Source organism: Antedon bifida, chromosome 1 (genome assembly GCF_963402885.1).
Source record: "Antedon bifida chromosome 1, ecAntBifi1.1, whole genome shotgun sequence".
Lineage (NCBI taxonomy): Eukaryota > Metazoa > Echinodermata > Crinoidea > Comatulida > Antedonidae > Antedon > Antedon bifida.
In genome coordinates, this window is record NC_136226.1 from 23600639 (window position 1) to 23627132 (window position 26494).

General features: G+C 32.2%; 1 protein-coding gene across 3 annotated transcripts; it reads left to right on the forward strand.

Moving 5' to 3' along the window:
• Window positions 1–1478: 1478 nt before the first annotated feature.
• LOC144845584 (angiotensin-converting enzyme-like) lies at window positions 1479–25442 on the forward strand. Of its 3 annotated transcripts, none has more exons than XM_078703031.1 (12): window positions 1479–1758; window positions 10073–10172; window positions 15047–15180; window positions 16165–16319; window positions 16661–16902; window positions 17627–17815; window positions 20803–21070; window positions 21424–21647; window positions 22368–22512; window positions 23190–23288; window positions 23656–23778; window positions 24275–25442. In XM_078703031.1, the coding sequence occupies exons 2-12, from the start codon at window positions 10079–10081 to the stop codon at window positions 24432–24434; spliced, it is 1833 nt and encodes a 610-aa protein (XP_078559157.1). In that variant the 5' UTR covers window positions 1479–1758; window positions 10073–10078; the 3' UTR covers window positions 24435–25442. The 3 variants fall into 3 exon arrangements, with proteins under 3 accessions (XP_078559157.1, XP_078559153.1, XP_078559144.1); XM_078703027.1 differs by lacking the exon at window positions 1479–1758 and adding an exon at window positions 5123–5203; XM_078703018.1 differs by lacking the exon at window positions 1479–1758 and having other exon boundaries at window positions 10000–10172.
• Window positions 25443–26494: the final 1052 nt, after the last annotated feature.

Genomic DNA, 26494 nt, shown 5'->3' on the forward strand with positions numbered 1-26494 from the left:
GTGTATTTAAACGCGAAAGGAGAGGGTTTAATATAATGTACTATAAAGGTGTCCGAAAGACCCTAACATTCTTCCATCAAACTGAGATACGTAAAATGGGAGAATAAAAGTTTCTATTTTTAAAAGTTTGATTACGCCGCCTATATTCTTCGTTTCATCGTCGGAACGATTTACGGTACAGTCAATAATTATGAAGCATTGACAAAGAAAAGAAAACAAAGATTTAAACATTAATTATATTTTTATATCTTGTGAAAACATTAGTGTTTCTCTTATTTATTAATTTTTAACAAATAATAACAAATAATTATCATTCAATTACACTGTTTCGACAGCGTGTCACTTCCAAATAAATTACAATTACTATTCAGATGTTGTACCGTACTTATTTGGAATGGTAATAATTTTTATTGACTTGAAGTAATTAAAAAAGAAAAACTTTTTAAGATATAAATGATAATTGAAAAGCATACATTAAAACTGCTATGATAAGCACTAACAAAAATCCCCGAGGTACTACTACCTTATATACGAAATAATCCATAGGGTGGAATTATGCCACATCGAATTCAAGATGAAATCAATTTGAGAGCGAGCTTTTTATCGACTAACTGAAGCAGTAGAGAGAATGGTAATGTCAATAAAATTCAAACGACCATTATCTACGATTAGATCATTCGCCATTCTGAATCTAGAATCTCTTCTGGGAACTCTTATATTATCCAAATGCATTTTATATCTAAATCGGACTTCATTACTGATGCTACTATTTTAACGGGGGAAAATTAATTTAAAATACAGACGAAGTGAAATTGTGTGTATATAATAGTGAGCTAAAGCGTCATTCATAGTAGCTAAAAAAATATACAACATGCCGTACATTTAGCCTATCGGTCAAATGACGTTTTGTCCAACATCCACTGATTAATTAAAATGCAATATTGGCTAAGACAAAATGTTTAAGATAGCATAATAAATTAATGTTTTTATTATATTTATATTATAATTCTTTTTATTAATTGTCAAATATTGCTAACCTTATACTAATTTATGCCTACTATTTTGCTTTATCGTATAATATTACAAATAAATGTATATCATATTAATATTAATAATCGATATTAAATAATACTGTATAATGGACACCTTCGGGATCTAACCGAAACTGTCCCAATAATAGGGGTGTCTCTTGAATAGAGGTTGGCCGTAGTGTACAATATTGCCCCTTGTTTGATTAACGGTAAAGTGTCTCCGATCTGATTGAGGGGATCTACTGTAATATAAATATTAAAATTAAGATAAAAAAAAATAATTATCAAAACATTGTAAGAGTATGGCTATTCATACTTACAGGACGTTTACTTAGTAAAAGAAATTTCACAATTGGGTTATCGATGTGTATCGACGATTAACATGACAATGAATGGCTGATCAGCGATCAGAAAACGATTCGGCATATTTCATGCTCTATGACAAACAACGAGAGCTGACGAGTAGTGCGTTACTGCTGCAGCAGTAAAATCAGTTGAGACAAACCAAACGTGTTAAAACCATATGGTAGAATCGATAGCTGCGTTTGTCTGCCTGTCAGATTAAACTTCTTGTTGGCTTTTTGAGCGGCACTGCTGTACTGTTTTGTTCAAGTAATTTAAAGGACTTGGAACCGAGTCATTGTTGACACCTTGAAGGGTGCGGGCGCACCTCTTCTGTAGGTCATTCAGAGAGGAATTATACGGTAGGACCGAATCAAATTTAGAGGTGAGTTTCTGTACCCTAATAATATCACGTTCATAAACGTATACAAACTTGTTACGTTATCCATACTATTCTTTTGTGTTGAAACCATTTCATTTGACCGTGTTTTTAGGTTTTTACAATTGATCTCTCAAAATAACAAAACAGAGATAGAACTTAAGTGTCTGGAAGTATTTGAACCTGCCTATTGTTTACCGTTGTATTGTGTTTCTAAAGTGTGTGGGTGTTCTGTGGACTTCGGTTTTTGTAAATATTGTTCAGTGTCAGTGCAATTGTGAATAAATTCTGAACATTATTAGTTGAGTTCAGTATTTCATATTTTACATTGTTGGTCCCGCACCCTATTCAAACCCTGGATCTGCAACTGGTATTTCGAGCCGTGTGGAGTGAATCTATACACACCCTTGTACAGAAAACAGTTAGCCTAAATTAAGACCATGTACCAGTAAATCGATGTTTTGAATGTATTTACTACCGTTAGAACATAATATGAAGGGGACACCCGGGAATCAACGAGTGTTCCGTGCTCCTTGTTCATTTCCCAAGCATCGCTTAAAACGGATGTGAACCAAACCTACCGTACCATAGGCCTAAATAAAACCGTATTTAATTACTTATCTCTATCGGATATTATAATATATTTATTCATATTTCACTATAATATCGTCCTTTTTATCATTAATTTTTGTGTTTATTGATGCTATTATGCTGTTGTTGATGATGCTGTTTTTTCTTATTATTATTTCATCGATTATATTCATTTATTTTGAGTTCCATTTTTATGATGTACATATATGTTGTTTAAATAAATACCAATACCCCCATGGTACAGACTGAAATCCATGTCAGTTTCTTTATTTGAAATTGTTCATTGCTGTTTCGTAATTATTTTATGATACTGCATTGTAAATCGTAATCGTAAATCAGTTTAAAGATGTAGAAGGAGCGAATGTTTAATCTCATAATAAATTCAGATTACTTCAAGTAATAATACCTGTTTGTGTAAATACATTTCACCTTTACATTCGAGTAAAATACTTTCCTTTTAACCTGTTTGTTTCGATCGATGTCAGAAATAAATCTTGGCAATATTGCATATTAATATAAACATCAATAATCAGATTACAGCATCGTATTTTGCCAAATAGACAGCAGTCGGCGTGTGAGCCTAAGTAATGAGTGCTTTGCATTAATTGGTACACCACACGTCCAAATAAATAGGCCCTTTGTTATTGGGATTTTTTATTTAAAAAAATAAAAATCTAAATCAAGCAAAATCTGTTTGTAGACGTATTCCCGCATTACCAGACCTCCGTAATTACCGATAAGTTTAGTGTCACGTCATGATACATGGTAATTTACCAACCAAACAGAGTGCAATAATTGATACATCACACTAACAAAAATGCGATTAGATTTGTATTATTTTTAATAGACAAAAAACACAAATTTAAATCAAGCGAAATCGTGTTTAATGTCTGTGGACATTATCGTATTATGTTTTATAATTGCCGAACAGTTTGTGTCACATGCTAAACGGCCTATCTTGTTAAGATCCACATAGCTTAAGGTAATTTCCAACTCCATGTGAAGAGCTGCTATAATTAGGTCATGATTTAATTGTGAATGGTTCCAACACGATGTTACATCACACCACTTGAAAATTATTCCTTGCACTTTTCCTTTACAAGACATGAATTAGTAAAAGATGTATATACTATACGAAATAAAACAAAACAAAAAGGAATATAATGTTTAAAATAACATAGTATAAAACTTACTCCAAATGCGAAAGGGAATTCATAAAGTTTCTATCTTTATTTGATAAGCAGGTATTATTATATATAATTATGAAATATCATGATTTTCCTCTGCTAATTTAGAGGATGTATATACTTATGTTAATTAAAATAGAAAAGTGAATACTAAGCTAACTGAAAAGTATATTGGTTCTAATAACATTTTTTACATAGACTAATAATACAGGGACTGAATTACTACATAATTTGGGTCCTCGAATGTCACTCGCGTATTATTACGTATTAAGTACTCCATGTGGACCAGTTATGAAGGGTTGAGTAAGTGAGCCATAACAATAATATCGTTATTGCTAAGGTAAAGGTATAGGAATCTTATGTGGCCAAAGATGTTAGGCCTAATTGATGAATTTAAATATGTACCTTTATAGTATTGATGATTTATGTTTGGTGTTTTATACCGTATGTTACCTTTATCCAGAGCCCTAACTATTTATTAAAATCAGTAGGCCTACAGTGACAAAATACAGATTACGGTTTTATGTTAATACGTTGAAATATACAACGTATGTATCAACTAGCAAACAACCAATCAACAATCATTTTAAAAACAATGCTAATTAATCTACATGATTATATTTACCTTTACATGATTAAGTGAAAGTTGACAGTAATTGGAAGCGATGATTTTGTCATGCTTATAACTAATTAGTTCATACGTCACGTATACAAAACAGTGCCTGCAGTGGGCTATTATCATCATTATTGCAAGCAAGTTTTAGAATTTTGCTTATGATATTCCAATATGGATGGAAATTATGGAAATATAGGCCTACATCACCAGTATTGTAGCAGAATTTAGGCCGATCTTAACTACAATTAGATCTTTCAAAATGTACAGTACTAGCCTATGGAACAATATTGACCCGGTTATTACAGATTCAAAATCAACCGATTCCTTTAAATATCGATATTTTTCTTTATTAGGTACTTCTGATTATTACTTATGTTGTTGTTTATTTGTGATTTTTATATGATTAAGTATTGGTCTTGTAGCAAGCCATTTTGGGCATCATGAGGGGTTCTTTTTTGTCTTTGGTACTTTTTATCTGATTGTGTTTTGTTATGTTTGTTTGTATGTATTTATTTTATGTTAAACAAAAGGCCATGTTGGAATTATTTGACAGTCACAGTTTCTAGAAAGTTTCCCTTGGGGCCAAATTGTGTTTTTAAAACGTTAATTAATGCCGTAACGGTTCTACATCGAACATGGCAGCACTGATCAATCACATACCATGGGATTGCCACATATATTTGATTGTGAAATAGATACCTAATCTTTCGCCACTCTAACTTCTGAAAACACCTGCTAGATATACATTGTTAATATTACCAATTATTATATTATTATAAATATTTCTGTAATAAATAATAAATACATTTATTATTAGCCTTTTCATTCGATGTACTTTATCGAGCTGAGATAAGCTGATACTGATCTCATTGGGTGCTAACACACTCATCAATTTTAATATTGTTTGCAAAGAGCGAACAGCGGTAATGCATCAGGTTAATTGATATTCTAATTTCCGCCAGAGGAAGATTATGATACAAAATGGTAAAACTGAGTGCCGTCAAGGAAAGAGAAATACTGAAGATAAAGAGATATAATTATTTATGTCCTTAGAAACGTGAGTGTCACATGAATTTGTCACTTTATATAACTCACGTTTGATATAAATTAGAGATCTAAGCCATATTTACAATAATGGTTATAAAGGCAACGATGTGCAGTCGCTAACAGGTATTACAATAGTTCCTTGAGAGCAAGACTCATCGAGAAACTCGTCTTACAAAACTATCAATAATTACTAAAAGATTGAGCGATTTCATTTTCATAAAATCAACATGTTTGTAAAAGACAGAGAATACTAAAATATAATCGACTTTTTATAATTATCATTAGAATGTCCAAAAAGTTAAAAAGCATGAATTATTCAATTTGGTTCTTGTATAGGAAACAACTTTACATTTTAAACATTCAATATTCAGTATATTATTAGAATGTACAAACTTAATTTAATTGAATTATTTGCCGATTTTGACAATTGTGTCATACATTGTTTTGCGTGTATCAATGTAAGCTTATTAAAGTTAAGGTCTATGATACAGGCGTCACATGAGATGTTATGGAATTTGTCAATGACAAATTTAGAGACAGTACCGAGAAACGACTGTTTCTGGTGGTTCAGAGAGTTTGTATCATTCTGTTAAACATTTATTTAAATCAAAATATTCTCCCATTAAAATGTATTGTGCATCTATGTGTTACATTACATGTTCATTCAAAGTCAGTTGTTTTCTCTAATATTACTGTACATTTGCTTTTTTGTTACTTTACATTATATCCTATCTTTAATAGTTTTGAAATTCATGACAGATTCTTGCTTCCATTCATCATCGCCAACAACTGTTTTTTTTTGTATTATATTGTATTAAAAAGCTACACTAATATAACATATTGATTAATTGAACTTACGTCACTAATGTATGGTGAATCTATTGAATTCTAAGTTACATGCAGCAAAATAGAAGTTTCAACAATGACGGTAATTGATCGAATTCTGCACTAGTCGTCGATCGGCAGAAGTATAATCATCTATGATACATTGCCACACAAGATAGTATTATTCTTCTAGTACGATCCGTCGTACTAAAAGCGTAGAATTTTTGAACAGCTTAGAGGATAATGATTAGTTGTTTGTCAAGGGGCTAACTTAGAGTAATGACCCTGTATACGAGAAGCACATGAATCGTACCCTGTAGCTAAACCAATCATTCATGTGCAGAATGCTAAACTCGTATTTTGAGATAAAATTAGGAAATTACTTTAATTATTTTAGGTTTGATATTTATTGTGTACTATAAGTAACAGTACACATTTTATGTTGTGCCTGTTAACTCATTTAAATATAGAATATTGAATAGTTGTTGGCTAGGATGATGAGGGTGATGATGATAATTATGGTGAGGAAAATGGTATGGATAATTAAGAAGAGGATGAAGAAGATTGCTATAATAATAGTGACTGTAAATGAGATGACTATTACGATAAAGAAGATGGCGAAGCGAGGAAGATACTGTAAGTGACGGTGAGGAGGTGATGGTAAAGAAGAATGTTTATTATGATGTGGGTGATGGAGATTACTATGAAAGCTATGATATGACAATGTTGAGGGCGAAGACGATGGCTATAGTGGTAACAGTTAAGGAGATGGCTAATGGTGACGATGAGGAAGATGGCATGATGGTTACGATAAAGATGTTGTTTATGTTGGTGACGGTGAAGAAGATGGATGGTGAAAAAAGATGGTTAATGATGACAGTGGAGAAGACCGATGGCTAACTGTGTAGGTGAGGAAGATGTCTAATGGTGACATCAAGGAAGATGTCCAATGGTGACGGCGAGGAAGATGTCCAATGGTGACAGCAAGGAAGATGTCCAATGGTGACGGCGAGGAAGATGTACAATGGTGACAGCAAGGAAGATGTCCAATGGTGAAAGTAAGGAAGATGTCCAATGGTGACGGTGAGGAAGATGTCCAATGGTGACGGCGAGGAAGATGTCTAATGGTGACGATGACAAAAAAAGTCCAGTGGCGAAGAATATGGATATTATTATGACGATGATGAATTTACAGATAATTATGATAATGAGTGTAGATTGTTAAGAGTATGAGGTAATCGGGATTTTGAAGACAATTATGTTGTAAATAATAATAAATTAATAGCAAAATCGAGATTATTATAACAATGAAAGTGATAAAATTGGTTAGTTACGCTGAAGTTGATGAAATAACAATATAATATACCAATTGATGTGATCACTAGGCTGAAAATGATTATGGCAGCTAAGTTTACGACACTATATATTACGACACTTATGCTACAATTTTAACTACCTCTCAAGATTTGACATAATCGATTATAATCATCTTTGGTAATTTATGGGAAACGTGAAGTTGATAAACAAACACGTTTTATGTTAGCGTAAGTGATTAGTGCATACTATTATTTTTGCTTTTGTTTTCAGTTGAAAGAAAGCTACTAATTGTACAGTATATTCATAAAAAATAATTTTAAAAATAATTTAAATAATAATTTAACCAATCATGACGCGATGCATCATCCAAATGTCGCCGTAATTGGTCAACTAACTAATGGGAACCACGCTTGATACATACTCCATTTGGAATTGAAAACATATTCCTCACCTACCGTCATAAATCGTTCAAATAGTAAGTGTATACACTATAATGTGAAAACATAAATCTGAAGCATAGAATGTGTATGGCCTCCCTGCTCTCCATCGGGAATACCGTGTAAAATCTCAGCCACATAACTCATTGTATGTTCTGATCATAAAGTGACATGTGTAGGTGGAGAAAGATTAGTGAAATAAGACAAGCAATAGGCTGCAGCAAGTCATGTTAATATTTGCCAAATAAATTAAGTAAATTTTATCTTAAATAAGTCTGTTGATCTTGTTAAATGAAACTTGTTCTTTTCCACCCTGTCTTTATCCGTTTCACCTAACAATCCCACACATTTCATTGTAAATCATAGAAAGATAGGCTATATTGTTTTTTTAGCAACATTGTTCATTCGGTAAAGCTGGTTTCTTATCATACTATAATAATGCTCGACTTTTAAACGTTGATCTGTTCATACATATTGTGATATTTTGCCTAACATCATTCTACAAACTGGTCAAATAAATCGCATTACCAGCACATACAAATAATATATTTTATTATATTTTTGGTTTTCATTTTGTGTTATTTTATCATATGAAATAATTATGTTCATCACTAGTTGCCTAATGACAAGACTGCTAATACAAACGTGTGAATTATTCCAAATATTAGTTCTGTCACTACTAATATTGCTTGCAATCACGTGTCCTGTAATTTACATTGAAATGTTATGTTGTAAGTGGTAAGGTAGACATTAACAATTTCTTGAGTCTTTTAGTCATCAGTGTTCTCCCAAGCGTCAGTTCAACCACGCAATTCTCATTTTGAAAGCGACGAGTGCGTCGCGGTTCCGTATTTTTGTTCACGCTCTGTAGCTTTAATGATAATAACAATCACTCGGCAATCATATTTATTCCAAAATATCAATTGTAGACTTCATTAGAGCTAATTTTCAAAACGAAAAGTGTGCACATGATTTCGTAAATTGATAACAATTACAATATATATTAATGGAGTTGTAGTTTGGTGGTGACAACTTACTTGTCATCCAATCAAGGTACAGAGTTCAATCCTAGTGTGAGTTACTTACTGTTCCATCTGGGTGAATAAGTATACACACACTATACAATAAAATAAGAATATAATTATAAATAATTTTAAAAATCAATGTTTACACAAAATAGGAATACTTAGGCCTGATTATTCCAATTAGACTGTTGGAAAAATTTGGCCTAATCTGAAACAAATCTAAATTTAGAAAGGTTATGATTTGTGTTACATTCGCTGTCATTTTCTTATCAAAAACATGTAAATTTGGAATCAACATGTGTGCAAAGTGCAATACCTCTTATTTAGTCACTAGATGTTCACCGCTTATCTCTCTTTCACTATTTGTAAGAGTACTTGATTATACGTACTTAAGTACCGCATTCTTAACTTCAGACATCCGATGATGTGAATTCTACATCACGATAAAAATAAAACTTCATGACGTCATAAGCACGCACGCGCGATGAAAAGTAACTACGCGTGCCAAAAGAAGATGGATGCCTAAAATGGATATTGCAACGGTGAATAGATTCTATTCCATCTATTCTATATTAACGTATTAGATGTCACTCTTTTAGTTTAGAGTTTTTATAGAGTAAGGAGAAGAGATAAAACGATTCCCAGGGGTCTTTGCGGATGGCGATTTTAACAGATTAAATCGCATTTCAATGTTTCAGTAAAGTTAATGCTTGCTTTTGTGTAGATATAATTTACTCTCTAGATTATGTACGTATGTATGTTTGCAATTCCTTAGACCTCATTTGCAAAACTGTTTACGTCCATTTTGAATCATTGAGAGAAAGGATTTTTATATCTAAATAGATTTTTGATGTAGGCCTAAGCTGTTTAAAGTTGATTTAGGATGGATAAGTTACAGGCTATTTTGCAACAAAACAGACTAATGTTACACAATGTACTTTTTCTCACAAGCAAGACATATTATATGGTCGATCGGTAGTTCTTATATTTAAAATCAGATAATTGTACGTATTTCCAACTCATCATAAATAAATTTCAATCACTTCTTTTAAGTGTCGAATTTGGATTTAATTCACTTGATTTGACGTCGAAACGTCTTTAATAGATTATGATTTGATTGGCCAAAGGAATCACGTAGCAGCTTTAATTGAAGCCATATTCCATTACTATATCTTTCATCAACAATACATGGTACAACACTCCAGAATAAGTTTAGAGATAGTATGTTCTCAGTTTACACGTTGCATAGTAACTGAACGCTTTCGTATTTTGCAGAACGCTATGGAAACCTGGAAAATGACTGTTTGGCTGTTTGTCCTGAGCATTATATGTTCAATCAATTACGTGTCTGCTGATATAGAAAATGAAGTAGAAGGTAGGTAATCATTTTGTTACAGTAGGCCTACCATTCGTAAAAAAGCGAAATAATGGGATGATCAAATATCAACTTTAGGTTGACATAAATAATAGGCCTATATAAAAATACTGCCGTTCAGTAGACTTCTTGGAAAAGTAACCAATTTATTTGTTTTGAAATAACCAGCCCCTCTATATTTTACTTCCTGAAAACAATGAACTAGGCTATATAAAACATTTAAGTTAATTTCATCATTTATTAGGCTTCATACTATTTAAAAGACCTGTCGTCCACTCCCTATTTCTCAGTTTCTGGATCCGCTCTGCAAGGTGAAAACCATTGATCCGGGAATGCTTGAATTACATTAATCAAAAGGAACTTCCTTCCTAATGGTTATTGACAAGATTAAAACAAACAGAAGTAGGTAAAAAGGACAGGGTTACACAAATCCCAACTAAAAATTACATTAAAAACTAAAATTGGTAATAAATATAAACAATTTTGATAATAATACGATTTTATTTTATGATATACCGAGGCCTATATTAGACAGATTGACTTATTCATTAGAAAATTTGGTAAAGTAAAGTTATGCAATTTTCATGGTCTTCAAAACCATTTTAAAGATATATTTTCACTCTGAAAAAACATTTTTTTCACATTTTTTTTGTTAAATATTCCGTTTTGATGTTCCATAATAGTTATTCATTTTGCCCAAAATTGGAACGGAAAACGTTATTTAACTAAAAAAACTGTAATTTAAAGCCAGCCAATGGGGTTTTGGTTAAATTTAACTGTTTGTTTTGTCTTCTTATAATTGAAAACATTATTTATTTTCATTTGTTTTTCTGCGGAAGTGATTAACTTAATTAAAACTACAAAATCGCCTATTCAAAATTTGATTTTATTGATCTTCATTTTTCATGTTTTTGGAAGACAATACATCTTTAAAGGAAAAAGATTAATAACTTAAAACGCCTTTCATCATGAGACACCACCTTAAACAGATACAAACATGATGAACTAAACACATCTCGTACATAAGTGAATGACACCATAATGGGATATCGATATAATAAATAATCCCATGAGATTTATTCAGATTTTATGAATGGATTAAATTTAGATATTAATTCAAGCCGATAATGTTGTATTAGGTGATTTAATGATCGGACTAATACCCTTGTAGCTATATGCACTATGTCGTTAAATCGTTTAAAAGTTCATATTTGATTTATTATATCAGTACTCTTAGGTTTTGTTACTGCTACTATTCCATCTTCACTCTTCTTGTTGCTAAACCTGGTTTCTAGGTACTCAACAACATAAAAATACAAATTCCAATCCAATAATGTTATTGCAGTAGTAAAGGTACTGTGATGCAGTCGCATCGATCCGTATAACATATTCATATTGCCAGCGTTTTCTTATTACATAATTAAGTATAGTCTTGCTTCTTAACATTACCTAGTGTATATATTTTAAATATAGTTTTACCAACGTTTTTTAAGACTTTAGCTGAATTAAAGACTAATTTTACATATGCATAGATTTGTATAAGCAACTTCTGAAAATCTAACTACAACGTGACATTCATTTTTGACATCTTTTGTTTTCTCCAATGTAAAAAAACCCGTTAATTTCCACATGTCATGAAAGGATGAATAATCTTTGTATCTTTGTTTTAAAACATGTAATTGACTACTACAATAGAAATGGTAGTCCAGTTTTTGCCTGCTTTCTGGATGCCAGTAAGGCTTTTGATCGAGTCAATCACTGGACTCTTTATAATAAGCTCATTAACAATGGTATTAATCTTTGTATTGTTAAATTGCTCAAATGTTGGTATGAGAAACAGAGTTTTGTGATACGTTGGGGAAACTCTGTTTCAAATCCATTTACAGTATCCAATGGAGTTAGACAGGGTGGGGTTATGTCCCCTCTCCTTTATAACATATATATTAGTACTCTAAATTGTAGACTAAGTGGTTTGTGTCAGGGTTGCCAATGTAGAAACATTATCTTGAATCATCTTAGTTATGCGGATGATCTTGTTCTACTTGCTCCTTCTGTTGCTGGTCTCCAGCTATTGATACATGTTTGTGAAGAGTTTTCGCAAGAGAATGATGTTTTATTTAATGATAAGAAATCTTTTTGTATGCGTTTCTGTCCTCGTACTTGCAAACTTGAAGGTAATTCTATTACTAAACTTTTTGGTAAAAAACTTGCTTATGTTGAGAAAGGTACCTATCTTGGTCATATTCTTATGTGTGATTGCAGTGATGAGGCCGACATTCAAAGTCAGTACAGGTCTTTGTGTATTAGAAGCAACTCACTCAATCGTAAATTTATGAAATGCTCTACCAATGTTAAATGTTGTCTCTTTAGATCTTACTGTATTGATATGTATTGTGCAGCCCTTTGGTGTAACTATCGTATGAAGAATATTAGATCTCTTAATGTATGCTACAATAATGCTCTGCGCCGTATACTTAATGTCTCTAGAAGTAGTAGTGCCAGTGCAATGTTTATTGAACATGGTGTTCCTTCCTTTAACGAGTACATGCGAAAATCTACCTATAGTTTCATGCAACGTATGTTGAATAGTGGTAACATCCTTGTTGCTTGTGTTTGCAAACATATGCTCCATAACTCCAAAATGTATTGTAGATGGAGAAGCATTCTATATACTTAAGTTTAGTTTTATGGTTTATAAGTTTATTTATATGGATGATATTTCCGAAATAAAATGAAATTGAATTGAATAATAGTTAACTATATAGTTTGGTGCCTTCCTCTTACCTGTTCCATCTACATCATCATCTTAGTTACTATTTCTTTTATTGGAAATTCGGAAAAAACACTAAAGGAAAATATATATATGAATTATACGCAAGTCTAGACTATAGCATGACCTTGTTAGATGACAATCCACTTTCAATCATAGCAACGTAAAGTCGTCACGAGATACAAATTGTTCTGATAAAAAGAAGGCAATTTCTAAAATGTGCATAAAAGCAATAAACGCAGTAGATTGACAAACGGGAGATTTGACAAGCTTTTGAGAAGTACACGATAATGAGAGGTGAAATGGAAACAAAAAGTCAGTTTAGAATTTTGAAAAGATTATATCAGAGAAGAGTGTCTCTCCCTGATTATTATTATTATTATTATGTTTAAGATTAGTATAAACGCATGGAAGAGTGGTAAACATTACAGTTGTTGCCTATTTAAATACGTACGAGGCCTACCAGTTGAAATTCACCGTTTTAAAATAGCCTACACCTGTATTAAACAAACTCCAGGGTAATTTGACGGAGGGTTTAAGTGTGGTTGGTCGGCACTATTAAATAAATGTATTGGTCTTTTAAACGGTTGCACTCAAAAACTGTGGTGAAGTAAATCACAAACTAAATATAAACAAAATAAAACGAATAAATGTATTATACTAAAGTTAAATGTGATAAATGTGACCCTTTAATATAGAATTTGCCTTTGATACCGGACATGATTAATTCATGGAGAAATTCTCCATGGTTAGATGCATGCATTATGTATGAAAATCGGTTTTATTGTGGGAAGCAGGCATCTATCATTGTACGTTTTTTTAGGAGAGAATATACGAAGCTTCGTTGCACAAAATTCCATTCTTGATTTGTGTGGATGTCTATAATAACTGTTCATTATATAAGGTTGGAATGTATTCTTTTTATTTTCATTCATTTTCCACCATGGTCTAGTAAATCTTAATTCAGTGTACTAAATAAACCTACATATTTAAACTTTTTGACAGAATGAGAGCTTTCTATATTTTGACGTACGTTCAGATAGTTTCAATCTGATAGTCATTGTAATTATGAGTTCGTTTGACTGAAGATTTAATTTGACAAAGTGGCTTCATTCATATGTAAGCAATTCAGATTTGTTTTATTAATAAAGACTTGGACCATGCCATTATTACACGCTAGAATCCCCTAAGGCGTCACGACCAGATTAGCTTAATCTCAACCAAATTAAGTAATCAAATATAAAAAGTTGATTAACATTAATGTCCATTCCTTGCAATTATGTTATTAGGAGTTTATAGAGAATATAAATTAATGTAATCTTGAAGAGCAATTGGATCGGAATGACGTCACGAAGTTAAAGTGATGAGAATTCTGCGATTTGCTGAATTTATTTGAGTTATTTTTATTTGAAAGATGCTGCCTGCTTGCAGATACATTACGCGGTTTTAATTTTTTCATGACATAATATGATATAATTTTTCTAGAGAATGCAACGTAAATCCTTTAACGAACGGCTTGTTTTTGCACTGTGCATTAAATAAACCATTTTCAATAAAATAAATCTGCTCATGTTCATCAACAACTTTGCAATAACTCGCAGAAGGCAACGACTTTTTCAAAATTAAACAAGAATATTGACAAATTTTACAGTACCTGATACCAAAGATAGTTAATTTCACACACGGAGATTTGTGACACGGAGACATGATTTAAAATATTTCTATACATTAGGCCTATATTTTTCCATACTGTACATAAGACATTTTCTATTATTTTTGTTGCTATTACAGTAAACTTTTCTTATTTGTACATGTGATTTGTAATGATTTTCGTGACAACATAGTAACAGTACTATATAGGTATTTCTAACAACGTTCTGTTTATCATGATTTTTTTTATTGTTTTGTATAATTATACAATGTTAAAAAGGTATTTATATTATTCCAAAAAATAAACAATATTTTATAATTTAAAAAAATTGTAATTTACATTTCTGTGCAACTTTTGTTTAACATCTACACCAATAGAACTAAAAAAATGTTATCATTAACGTCGTTATCAAACCATCCAAATCACTGAAATAAGCTTTAATTTTTTTTTTAGACGGTAGTATAGACAATGAAGTATTAGCGAAAGTATGGCTTGCGGAGCTGAATACAAGGTTAATTGAAAAGAACAATGAATTAGCCATCGCTAATTGGAATTACGAAACAAACATGACTGATCACAACTCTGTAGTGAGTATTGTAAAACATGTTTAACATTTCCTTAGGGTCCACATTTCTTTCTCTTAAATAAGCTAATGCACTGATTCTTAAAAAAAACTTTTAATAACCAACATGAGGATGCTAGTAATTATAGTGGCAGAGAAATTTTAAGAACCGTTTGTTTATCACAATTGATAGAATATGAAGCCTGTTTTCAGTAGACTAAAAGTTCGCGCGAATCCAATGTTTCGCAGAGAAAAAAAATTGCACTGCGTTTTTCCACTACAAGAGCGAACAGCTATACGGTAATCAATATAACCTAACCTTACATGATACAGGCACCACATGTGATCCTGTATTACTAAATATTCCTACCATACTTCTGAAATAGATAGTATGTGGAGATACAGCACTGGTCGTAACTCATTTAGCTCTGCAAATTGTTCGCTTCGCAAAAAGTAGAAACTTAGTACTATATTTCGCTAAAGCGAACAACGCAAGGAGCTAGAATTCGTCGCAGAAAAGGATTTGGAAGAGGAAAGTGTGAATACGCATGCGTATAAGCTGACGCTTTTGATTCGCGCGAACAACTCATTTATAGAGATTTGATTGGTTTAAAGGTTCGCTAAGTGAAAGGTAGAAACTGATCGAGATACTAAAGAAACTAGAATTCAAACTAGATCTCGTCAGAAAGAGATTTGGAAAATGGAAATATGAATACGCATGCGCATAAGTTGACAGTTTCAATACGTGCGTATTTATTAGGCAACTGCAAAACAGGCTTTATGTGCGAGTTTTATGGGTATTACTCTAGACCCATTCAGACACTTACACAGATGGAAAAAAAGGTTATTTTTATAACGGTTCTAGGCCTACATAACAAGTAGGCCATAGGTATAATCGTAGTAATAACCAAAATGATTCAGATTTTAATAAATTCTTTACTGTGATACGTAATTCGTGTGATGAGTTCAATATTATTCTATGCAACTAATTGTTATTTTGTTGTGATAGATTATGAATACAATCTCGCTAGAGCTCCACGACTGGGATACTGAAGTTAAAAAACGAGCGAGAAAGTTCAACACTGAAAATTTCAGTTATAAGATCAAAAGAATGTTTCAACTATTGCTGCAAGGCGGGGAACTTCGCGATGATCAACAAGTTAGGTAGGAAAATCGTACTATTTTCTGACAAGAGAGATAATGTTTATAAGATTTCGCCCGTGCCAAGATTCACACACTTTTTAGCGTTAAAACGCTGCTAAAGGTGTTCAGGCGTACGTGTTTTAGATTTATATAGCGCAGTTTGTGTCTTACCAATAACATTTTCACATTGGGTTGTGCCGCCGACATGGTGGTTGTTGCAAACGTGCAAACAAACCTTTGAGAAACTATTACTGATGACTTTGGGTTTGGAGAATTAGGCCTATTATTAGTTAAACGAAATCCCAGTAATAAATATATCTAAAAAGAATATAAAAATGATTGTTTCTTTTTATAAAATTCAGACGATACAATGCTATTACAACTGAGATGTTATCAATATATGCCCAGGCTAAAGTTTGCCGTGACCCACCTAGTACTGAGTGTTTGTCATTGGAGCCAGATCTTGAAAGTATAATGGCTGATTCTCGTGATTACGACGAATTATTATGGGCCTGGAAAGGATGGAGAGATGCAGTTGGCCCACCTATTGGTGAATTGTATCCACAATACGTTGAACTTAGGAATATAGCAGCACGAAATACGGGTAAGATTGTTTAAGATTAGGCAGAACTGGACGCAAGTGTTCTTTTCCCCTTCTGTAAAAATGTGCGCTTTGTAATTGTCAAAGTCAAAAGGTTCTTTTGACTAGACCTTCAGACGAAGGGATTGAGAGAGTTCTCAGATGAAGAAGATGTTGCCACATATTATCAAACATATTTCTCTACGATTAATTTAAAGAATTTCAAGATGACTAAACCAAATTAGCTTACCATGAACATGGTATGAACAAGAAGTTTTGTACTTTTGTCACCACAGTATATTTTCGTCTGAATACGCAGTTTTTATAGACCATGGTATAGGCCTAAAGATAATGCAGTATACATACACGCAATCAACTTTGTACATCATTTTTAGTTATCATTAAAGGGCTGATTAACATGTCTGAGATATCATTAAAGACAATTATGATGCAAACAGATGTGTACAATACCTTAGTTTTGAAATACTACATAATGAGGCACATTGACATAAATAACATTTACAAATGAAAGCAGAGAACATACTTATTTTATAATACATTTAGGAAAATTCGATAATGTTTCTTAATTAGTAATATTTTAAAAAAATACCTTATCCAATTAGGCCTACATGGTGGATAGGAGTAGCTTAGACCTACAGTAGTAGGAAAGTTACGGCCTGTGTTGAAATAGATATATTAACATAAAGTTCTTGACTCTTGACATTGATTATAAGTTTGCTTTACACAGGTCATAATGATGAAAGTGATGTTTGGTTGGAAAATTACGAAGAGGAGGACTTTGAAGCCATTTTAGATGAATTATTTGAAGAAATAAAACCTTTATATAGACATCTACATGCGTACGTAAGGAGAAAGCTTAGAGACAGGTACCAGGATCGTGTAAGCGCTACTGGACCAATTCCCGCACATCTTTTAGGTAAGAACCTATTCACTACTAAGATAATGAGTACTTTTTGAAAAAATAACACCTATAAAGACACAGACAAGCAGTTCATATGTAAAAGTATGCAGTCTCGGGTAATATACAGATATTTAAAACATGACAATTAAGGTTCTCCATCTTAAAAACTGTTTTTTTTTTTCTGAATTAAAAAATGTTTAATAAAAATATAAATAAAATAATATTTGATAAAATAGTATTGAACGCAATAATACGTTCTGTGGTAAATTTCTATCGAATGAGCGACAACCTTTTGTTTTCGGTAAGCTGTCATCTACTGAAAATTCCACACATACACTGTATAGGCTAAGTAGAGACCTCTGCATAATCTTGCATTGATTTATGTATTTTATAATACGTAATCGTGCCTAAGTGTATCTCAACTTCACTACTCTCAAATGATAAGTTAGAATTATACTTGCAGTAACATAAACCTTTTGTAATGGTCGCATTATTGCTATTTGATTTCTAAGATTACTATGGAAACTCCCCTAGTAAAGTCAAATGGCTTTGATTTCACCTGAAGGGAAAAAATAAACAACAAAGTGGCTACATCACTTATTAATTTACGGTAATATTTCACTTGTAAGCTTTTACGAATCATGAAATGCACCTTGCAATGTTGCAGCGTACATCAGGTTTATTCGAACACTTAAACCCTGATCTATTGTAGAAATACACGATCGATTTCACAACAGCATCACTCCCTTTTAAACTATAAAGCCAAGTAAATGTGAATCGTTGTCAATTTTACGAGATTTAAATTGTATTATGGTTCTTCTAGTTTATAAAATGACCAATAAATCACGAATCTAAATGCTATTGACAATTAAATCAATCACATAACTATTTATTTCTAAAAGTGAGATGTGTTAAATGTTCAAGATTTTGTAACGGATATTGAAGTAAATCATGCCATACCCAAAGAATAATACATTGTAGAACAAAATAGAAGTAATAGCCTAACGTATATTCGTTCGTAAATTGAAACATTCATGGCCTTTGCTTGTAATTAACGCCAGTCATACAATTACTGAATCTGAATTCTCTCGTAGTTTAACAATAAGAAACATTTCAAAATATAAAATAATGTTTTCAGATGATCAATGGTAGGCTACCGGTACTGTTAATGTCTTTCTCCAGTTGTGACAATAATTATAATAGAAGCTATTTTCAATTTGCTATTCTATGACGATACATTTCTTGAAATGTAGTTTTCTTTTTAGAATATGAATGAAAAAACAGTATTGTTAACTAATGTCAACAGTAATCGGAACGGAATGTCTTTAGAATATGGTTGTTCAAGAAGATATCCTTTTCAGGAAATAGATGGCAAATCTTTTAAAAAGCAGTGTAATTAAATACATCCATCCAAATGTTTCAGTTAAAAAAGAAGAAAATAATATAATTTCATAGCACTACACTTCTACAACTCAATATTGTTGAACAAACGACCTTAAACATCAAATCAATCAACATCTAGCACCTAATATCAATTTCGTATGATAGGATAAATAAGATTATAATTAACTATTTCTGAATTCTATGTATTTATGCCAGTAATTAACGGTTCATACAATTAGTGGAAATTGCACTTTTATTAAAACTCGATATTATTGTCATCGTTCTCTATGATATGTGGTTACGGTATTGTTCAAACATACAATTAGTTAATCTATTAGGACTGTACTTAGGTAATCATATCTGTTAGTTGGAAAACTCATCGTTGGAGATTAAATTTAACCGAATCGATCACTGTTGACGAGGGCATGGATTACCTGTAGAATTTGATAGCTTTAGTAGGCCTGTTATTAAATAATAAATGACGCGATATCCAATAGAATTAACTGAAAAATAATAACATTGAATCTTGATAAAATGTATTAGTTGCAGTCATGTCAGTAGATATTATTATGTTAATGATGCTTTAAGATACATGATTCATTTCGTATATCATGATATATTTCACAATCATTAACATAATGATTCGATTTATTAGTCTTAAAGAGCTGTGAGATTAGAATCTCTAGGGAATATAATAGACCATAATAATCAGATTATTACCTAACATTTCGGTTAAACAATGTTAGGATGCCGTTGGGGAATACGTTCGAGCTAGATACAGGACAGCAGAGACCGTGTACCTGTTCACTGAACGGTTGATGAAATAACAAAAACACCGACATCATAGTCATCATACTCCATGCGTTCATACTAATGCAGTTATAATTAGTTTTATAATCTTCACAATGAGCAATAATGTCTTCTAAAATTCTACTGACGCAAGATTCAAGCTTCATAAAAGTAATTTAACATTTTGAATAGGCACATGCTTTATCATTTTGAGTGATTTAAAAGCACATGATTATGCCTAGGCAACATATTACTATACACATTTATCCTGCAACTCTATTGGATTTTGATACGATACAAAGTATTCTACATAAAAGCAAGATAAAATCATGGTGAAAAAAAATTACAGTACAGAGTCACTTATGCTTTTTACAATAGAACCAGGACAATGTTTATTTTCAGGTTATAGCAATTACTGAATTGACTACTTTTGAAAAATAGACAGTAGAATATGCAAGAATAAATAATTATTCGATCCAAGTAAACTAATAAAGTATGTTTAACCTCCTTTGTCTCTCCTTTATACGAAGTCATCGACCACAAATTATTATTATTATTATTAATGTCATAGGCCTATGCTTGGTTCCAACTACGACGCAACTAACTAGTAACTTCGCCAATCAAATGCTGCAGTTCCAAAGAGCCGTCGTATGCGTCGCGTGTATGTCATTGCGCTGTATCCTACGTGGGAACAACCTAAAGACATTGGACTAGAAATCGTTTATTCAGCATCCATCTAAAAGTTGTTCACAAACAAAAGCAAAAACGACGCTATCAATGTCTATACTTTGTATTCTCTATTAAATAAAATGATTTATTATGTTTTGTAGGCAATATGTGGGCTCAGCAATGGGACAATATCTATGATATTGTACGACCGTTTCCAGATTTGGAAAGTGTAGACATTACACCAAACATGCGCGAACAAGATTATACGGTTCTACAAATGTTCCACATCGCAAACAACTTCTTCACATCATTAGGTCTTCGTGGAATGCCTTCGTCTTTCTGGAAGAAGTCGATGCTGGTGAAGCCAAGAGACCGTGAAGTGATCTGTCATGGTTCAGCTCACGATATGCAGAAAGGAAATGACGTCAGGTATGTGTACGCGCATATGTATCAGTTACATTACGTAAGAACGATATTTGCGCTTGCTCAGTCATTATGAACCAGCCGACTGATTATCCTACAACAAGCAGGTTGGAAAGAACTCACTACAGTTATAGTGTACGGTATTATACTGGGTAAGGAAGTGTGTACATTTCTAAAAATGTATGTTCATATAAAAGCGTGTTTGCGTAGCCAACATACGAAATATCAATACGCAGATTTTATAGACATGGCATGTAGAGCACCAAAACTACATATAATTCCAGTTGAGTACTTCCAAACATTTACAACTAACTACTTTATTTTAAAATACCAGATAATTTGTTTTATTTGTTTCTAAGGATAAAAATGTGTACGCAGATAGATTATGATGATTTTTATACAGTTCATCATGAAATGGGACATTGTGAATATTACCTTCAATATCGTGAGCAGCCTCTGGTGTTCAGGGCGGGAGCAAATCATGGATTTCATGAAGCAGTCGGAGACACTATTGCCCTTTCTGTTGTAACACCCGACTACCTCAGCAAGATGGGCCTTCTAGACGGCGGAGAATTTACAAAAAGTAAGTGACACCTTTTCTGTGAAAAACAAATCATGTCAATGTTCATTGCATACGTGACGTGATAATGGACAGTAGAGAAAACGGTTGCCGAAAAATGGATCAGCTGAGCAGCTCTTAGTAGCATGAATTAGGTTGATCTCTATACAAAAAGTTTTAAATTCACCGCACTAACTAAACGCACTCAAAATAAGCATTAAAATAGGCCTACCAATATCAGAAAACATCATCAGTCATTAGTATATGTCAAAGAAACTAGATTATAAGTTAAGTGGATATCATGTTCTACAAAACCTGTTTCAGCGACGTGGTTTACTTAACTGTATGATATATTACCTAATCTATGTCCATTTCAACGTAAAAACCAAAGCGAACCAATTACTTAGTATTTCTAATCAGATTGATATAATCAGATTGAATTAAAATCCACATTATGTGTTCTACTAATTAAGCGCCGTATGTTCGTACGAAAATAGTCATAATTGAATCCAATTTACAAAGTGTCAATTACAAAGTGAAATGAAACGTTGATGTTCGGTGATAAATAAAGCATCACAATTAACGAACAAACTTCAGGATAGTGGGGTTACGTGTTATGGCGCTTGTTGCTATCGCGACTTGACCGCCTGTGTAATTTTACTCTTCCTTGTCGAATAAATAAATGGAAAAATAAATGAATACCAAAAATAGAAAGTATGACGAAAATATTTTTTTCATTTACAGATCATGATATTGACTTTCTTCTACGTCAAGCTCTTGTCAAAATAGCGTTTTTACCATTTGGCTTTATGATTGATAAATGGCGATGGGACGTTTTCAGAGGCATAACAACTCCAGAAAATTACAATTCCAAGTGGTGGGAGCTCAGGTAGGCTTACATCTTTAGATGAGTACATATTTTACATTTATTTTCCGGCGAGGTTATGCCTATTCCTATCTACTATAACCATCAATAAGAATTTATAGGGTGATGTTTATTGTTGTTTACTGTACTGTTTATAGAATGTCCAAGTCGCGGAAGCCTCCCTTTTAACAAACACATTCATACAAGACTGCAGATACTTTAAAAAGGTTTATGCAGCGCCCTCTTTCAAAATGTATGGTTGGGGATGTGCACATGATCCAAAGAGTTTTAATTTATTTCTACAATAAAACTGACATAGGCCTATAATTCTTATTCTTTATTGCCAGTCAACAACAACAAACAAACAACTACATAGTAAGGAAACGCAAAACTAAATCCCTATGACAAGAGCCTGTGAAATAATGTACAATTACATAATGATAAACTAAATTTCATATAAATAGTAGTATGATCTAGTATTGCCTTCGTTATAGCGCCTTAATTGTTATTGTTATTGTTACATTATTACAACTTTTAAAATCCTTTTTATTGGGCTACATTTCAATGTTAGTGGGCCATTCCCATTCTACAGTGAATAGTGTAATGTAATTCTTTGTTAACATCAGAAGATAATAGTGTCGTGTCATTTGTTAATTTATCAATGAAAGTGTGTAAATATTTTATGAATTAAAATATTTAAGGACAAAATATCAAGGAATTGAAGCACCTGTTGAAAGAACAGCTGCTGATTTTGACCCTGGCGCAAAATACCATATACCATCAGGAACTCCATATATAAGGTACGTTCACAATTCAATTCAGTTTAGCAATTGTTTCGACCAAAATGAAACAACATAATTATGGACATTTACAAACCAAATAAAAAGAAAAAGGTATCATTTGGTCGAGGGATGACAAAGAGACTCAAGTACTTTACATTAAGCTATTGATTGCGATTTTCCTAATTACTATTCCCTTGTAAATAAAGCCTGTTATTCTTAACTGTAAATAATTTCCAATTCTTTATAGATAGCTAGACATTTTATAGGCTCAACAGCTCAACTCTATTTGTATTCATTCGTTTACAAAACACAATATTTTGTTTTCATTTCATAACAAAACACAATGACCAATAAAGTAACTTATTTCCACCAATGTTTGTTTCAGATATTTTGTCAGCTTTTTAATTCAATTTCAATTTCACGAAGCCCTGTGTAAAGCAAAACACCACGAGGGACCCATCCATCGATGTAATATTTACCAATCAAAAGAGGCTGGAGATAAACTAGGGTAAGTCATTGCAAATAGCGGTCAATCAAAACGAGAGTTTTGAAATGTATTTAAAAGAAAACAAGTTGGATTATTAATAACTATATATGAGGCTCTTTAATTAATTTAATTTAAAACTTTTATATCATATATGTGTATATATTTATAAAACATTACGTCATATCGAAGGTCATTCCGCTTCACGCATTGGAAAGAAATGTTGGTTTTGTAATATGCAAAACTATTATCCACGTTATGGATTATTTATCTGCTATTGTATACCACATCAGTTAAATAAAATAACATGATTTCCATACCATCCAGAGTACAATCACCTTCGCAATTATCTTGATTGCACACACAAGTTCTGCTGGGCAGTATTGGATGGCTACCCGATAGCGTTTGATGTTGGTGGTCCGTATCGTATAATGAAATCATTCAATCTGATACATTCTTCTTTGAATAGTATGTAGACGTGGTCTGTTCTGTAACTTTAAAATATGTGTTCTATTTATAGTGCTATGTTACGTATGGGCGCAAGTCGACCATGGCAGGATGCTATGCAAGAAATTACTGGACAGAGACGAATTGATACATCTGCAATTAAAAGTTATTTTGAACCATTATTTGAATGGCTTAAAGAACAAAACGAAGGGGAAACGATTGGGTGGGAATAACTCATTAAATCTCACTTACAGAAACTATGGGAACCAAATATTTATAAATTATATAAAAACAAATAGCCGCAAACACTGTAATTATTTTTACAACAAATCTAAACAGATTGTTCAGCATACGTGCTTAATCGTGGCACCATTTACTAATTATTCGAAAATAAATTTTAAACGTTTGGGTTTTTGGTAAAATAGTTGAGTTGATAACTTGGTTTTGATATTGATGATACAGGTGACCTACAGACTTGAGCATTTTAAAACCAGTTTAATTCAATTCAAATGTACTCATCAACATATTTAAGTACAATAGGAAATAATAGAGACTAATGAAAAGGGATGTTAACAAGATGTTTAGAGGGCGTGTAAACTTGATGTCCAGGAGCAAAAAAACACAAAAAAGCAATAAAAAATGTACGGTATAAAAAAGGGCAACATATTGAGGAAATTAATATATTGTATTCAAAATATTGAATTAATACAGATTTATTCATAATGTTATGATTATACTTAAACTTATTAAGAAAACCATGGCATTATCATATCAATTATAAAAATATATAATTATAGTAACCTGAATAGTAGTAATAGTAAAAAGGTTTATATTATCATCAAAGTGTTGAGTCAATTTATTGATACGATAGGCTTGCTTTGCGATTATAAAAACGTTACAAAAGTCAAAATACAACAACGTTTCACACGTATTCAGAGATTGTCACATAAATCCGAATACAAATATAACATTGTTTCACACATGTCAAAACTGATTATAAAGAAGTTACATAATTAATCAGAATACAAATATAACATAGTTATAGCTGATTATACACAATCATACTATAATCTAACATTGATTTACTTATATTCAGGCTTTCAATGTTTCAAAATTAAAGGTTTCTAAAAAATGTCTTGTCATATTTACGGTGAAAGTTTACTTACGTTTAAAATTTTAGTACAAATATTTGTCAGTACATTTATTTTTCTATCGATATAATAAATATTGAATATAACGACCGTGAATGGGTATTTCTTTACATTAACAAATTAAAAATATAATAATACAATAATATAGTCGTCTTCAAAGAATAAAAACTGTATATTGATCTATTTGAAATTTTAAAGACTGTTAGGGAACGTATCAGAGACCTTACAGAATCAGACGTTTTAAGAATAACCTTACAGGCCAGGTAGGCCTTATAGAAAAAGTAACTAAGATAGAACATTATCCGAGTACAACGTAGGTTGCGTACTTTTATCAACTACTGTATAATCCGAAGAAGACCTTAAATCCAATTCAACATAGTTCAAGCTACGTAGAGGGGCACATTCAGCAGCTTCTTTTTCAGAATCGTCATTGTCTAACTGTACGTTTTCGTATACGATTCCACTGCAAAGTGATTGGTCCTGAATTAGTTGACTCTGGAGAAACTGGCGACGTGTTTTCTTGATTATTGTACTGGAACATGTTGAACATATAAATCATCCTTTTTTGATTGAAAATTTACATTTTGGTGATTGGATAATTTGTTATTGTTAATCTTTCGTCTGAGAACACACACGCTTTTTCATTATAGGTATAAACACAGTTAAACAACTTGCAATTACAATTATAGACTCAATGGCCATCGGACTAGTTTTTTAATACATTTCATCAGTGGACATCGTAGAAAGTGTAACAGACATCTCGGTCGTTTTCGTGATTCTAGACGTGACTCTAATAGTGACAGTAGCACTTCCAATTAATTTCACTACACAAGTTACACTACAGTTATTGAATGACATTGGTACATTATAAATGCTGAGGATGTTTGAAACTGTTGAGTTATCAAGTGATAAAGTTCTGCAAGATAACCTATCAATTGACCATTCAAATTCTTGGTTGAACACATCACTTCTGGTAGTTTGGCAACTTAATTCCAGGGTTTCGTTCTCTCTGACAGATGGTTGAAATGGAACAATTGAAACAGATGGCAATGGCTTGAAGGAACAATAATCTGGACTGATCTGTGCAGCGCTTACCATCTTACACTTAAATAACACATCGATATGATTTTCTGTTAAGCTTA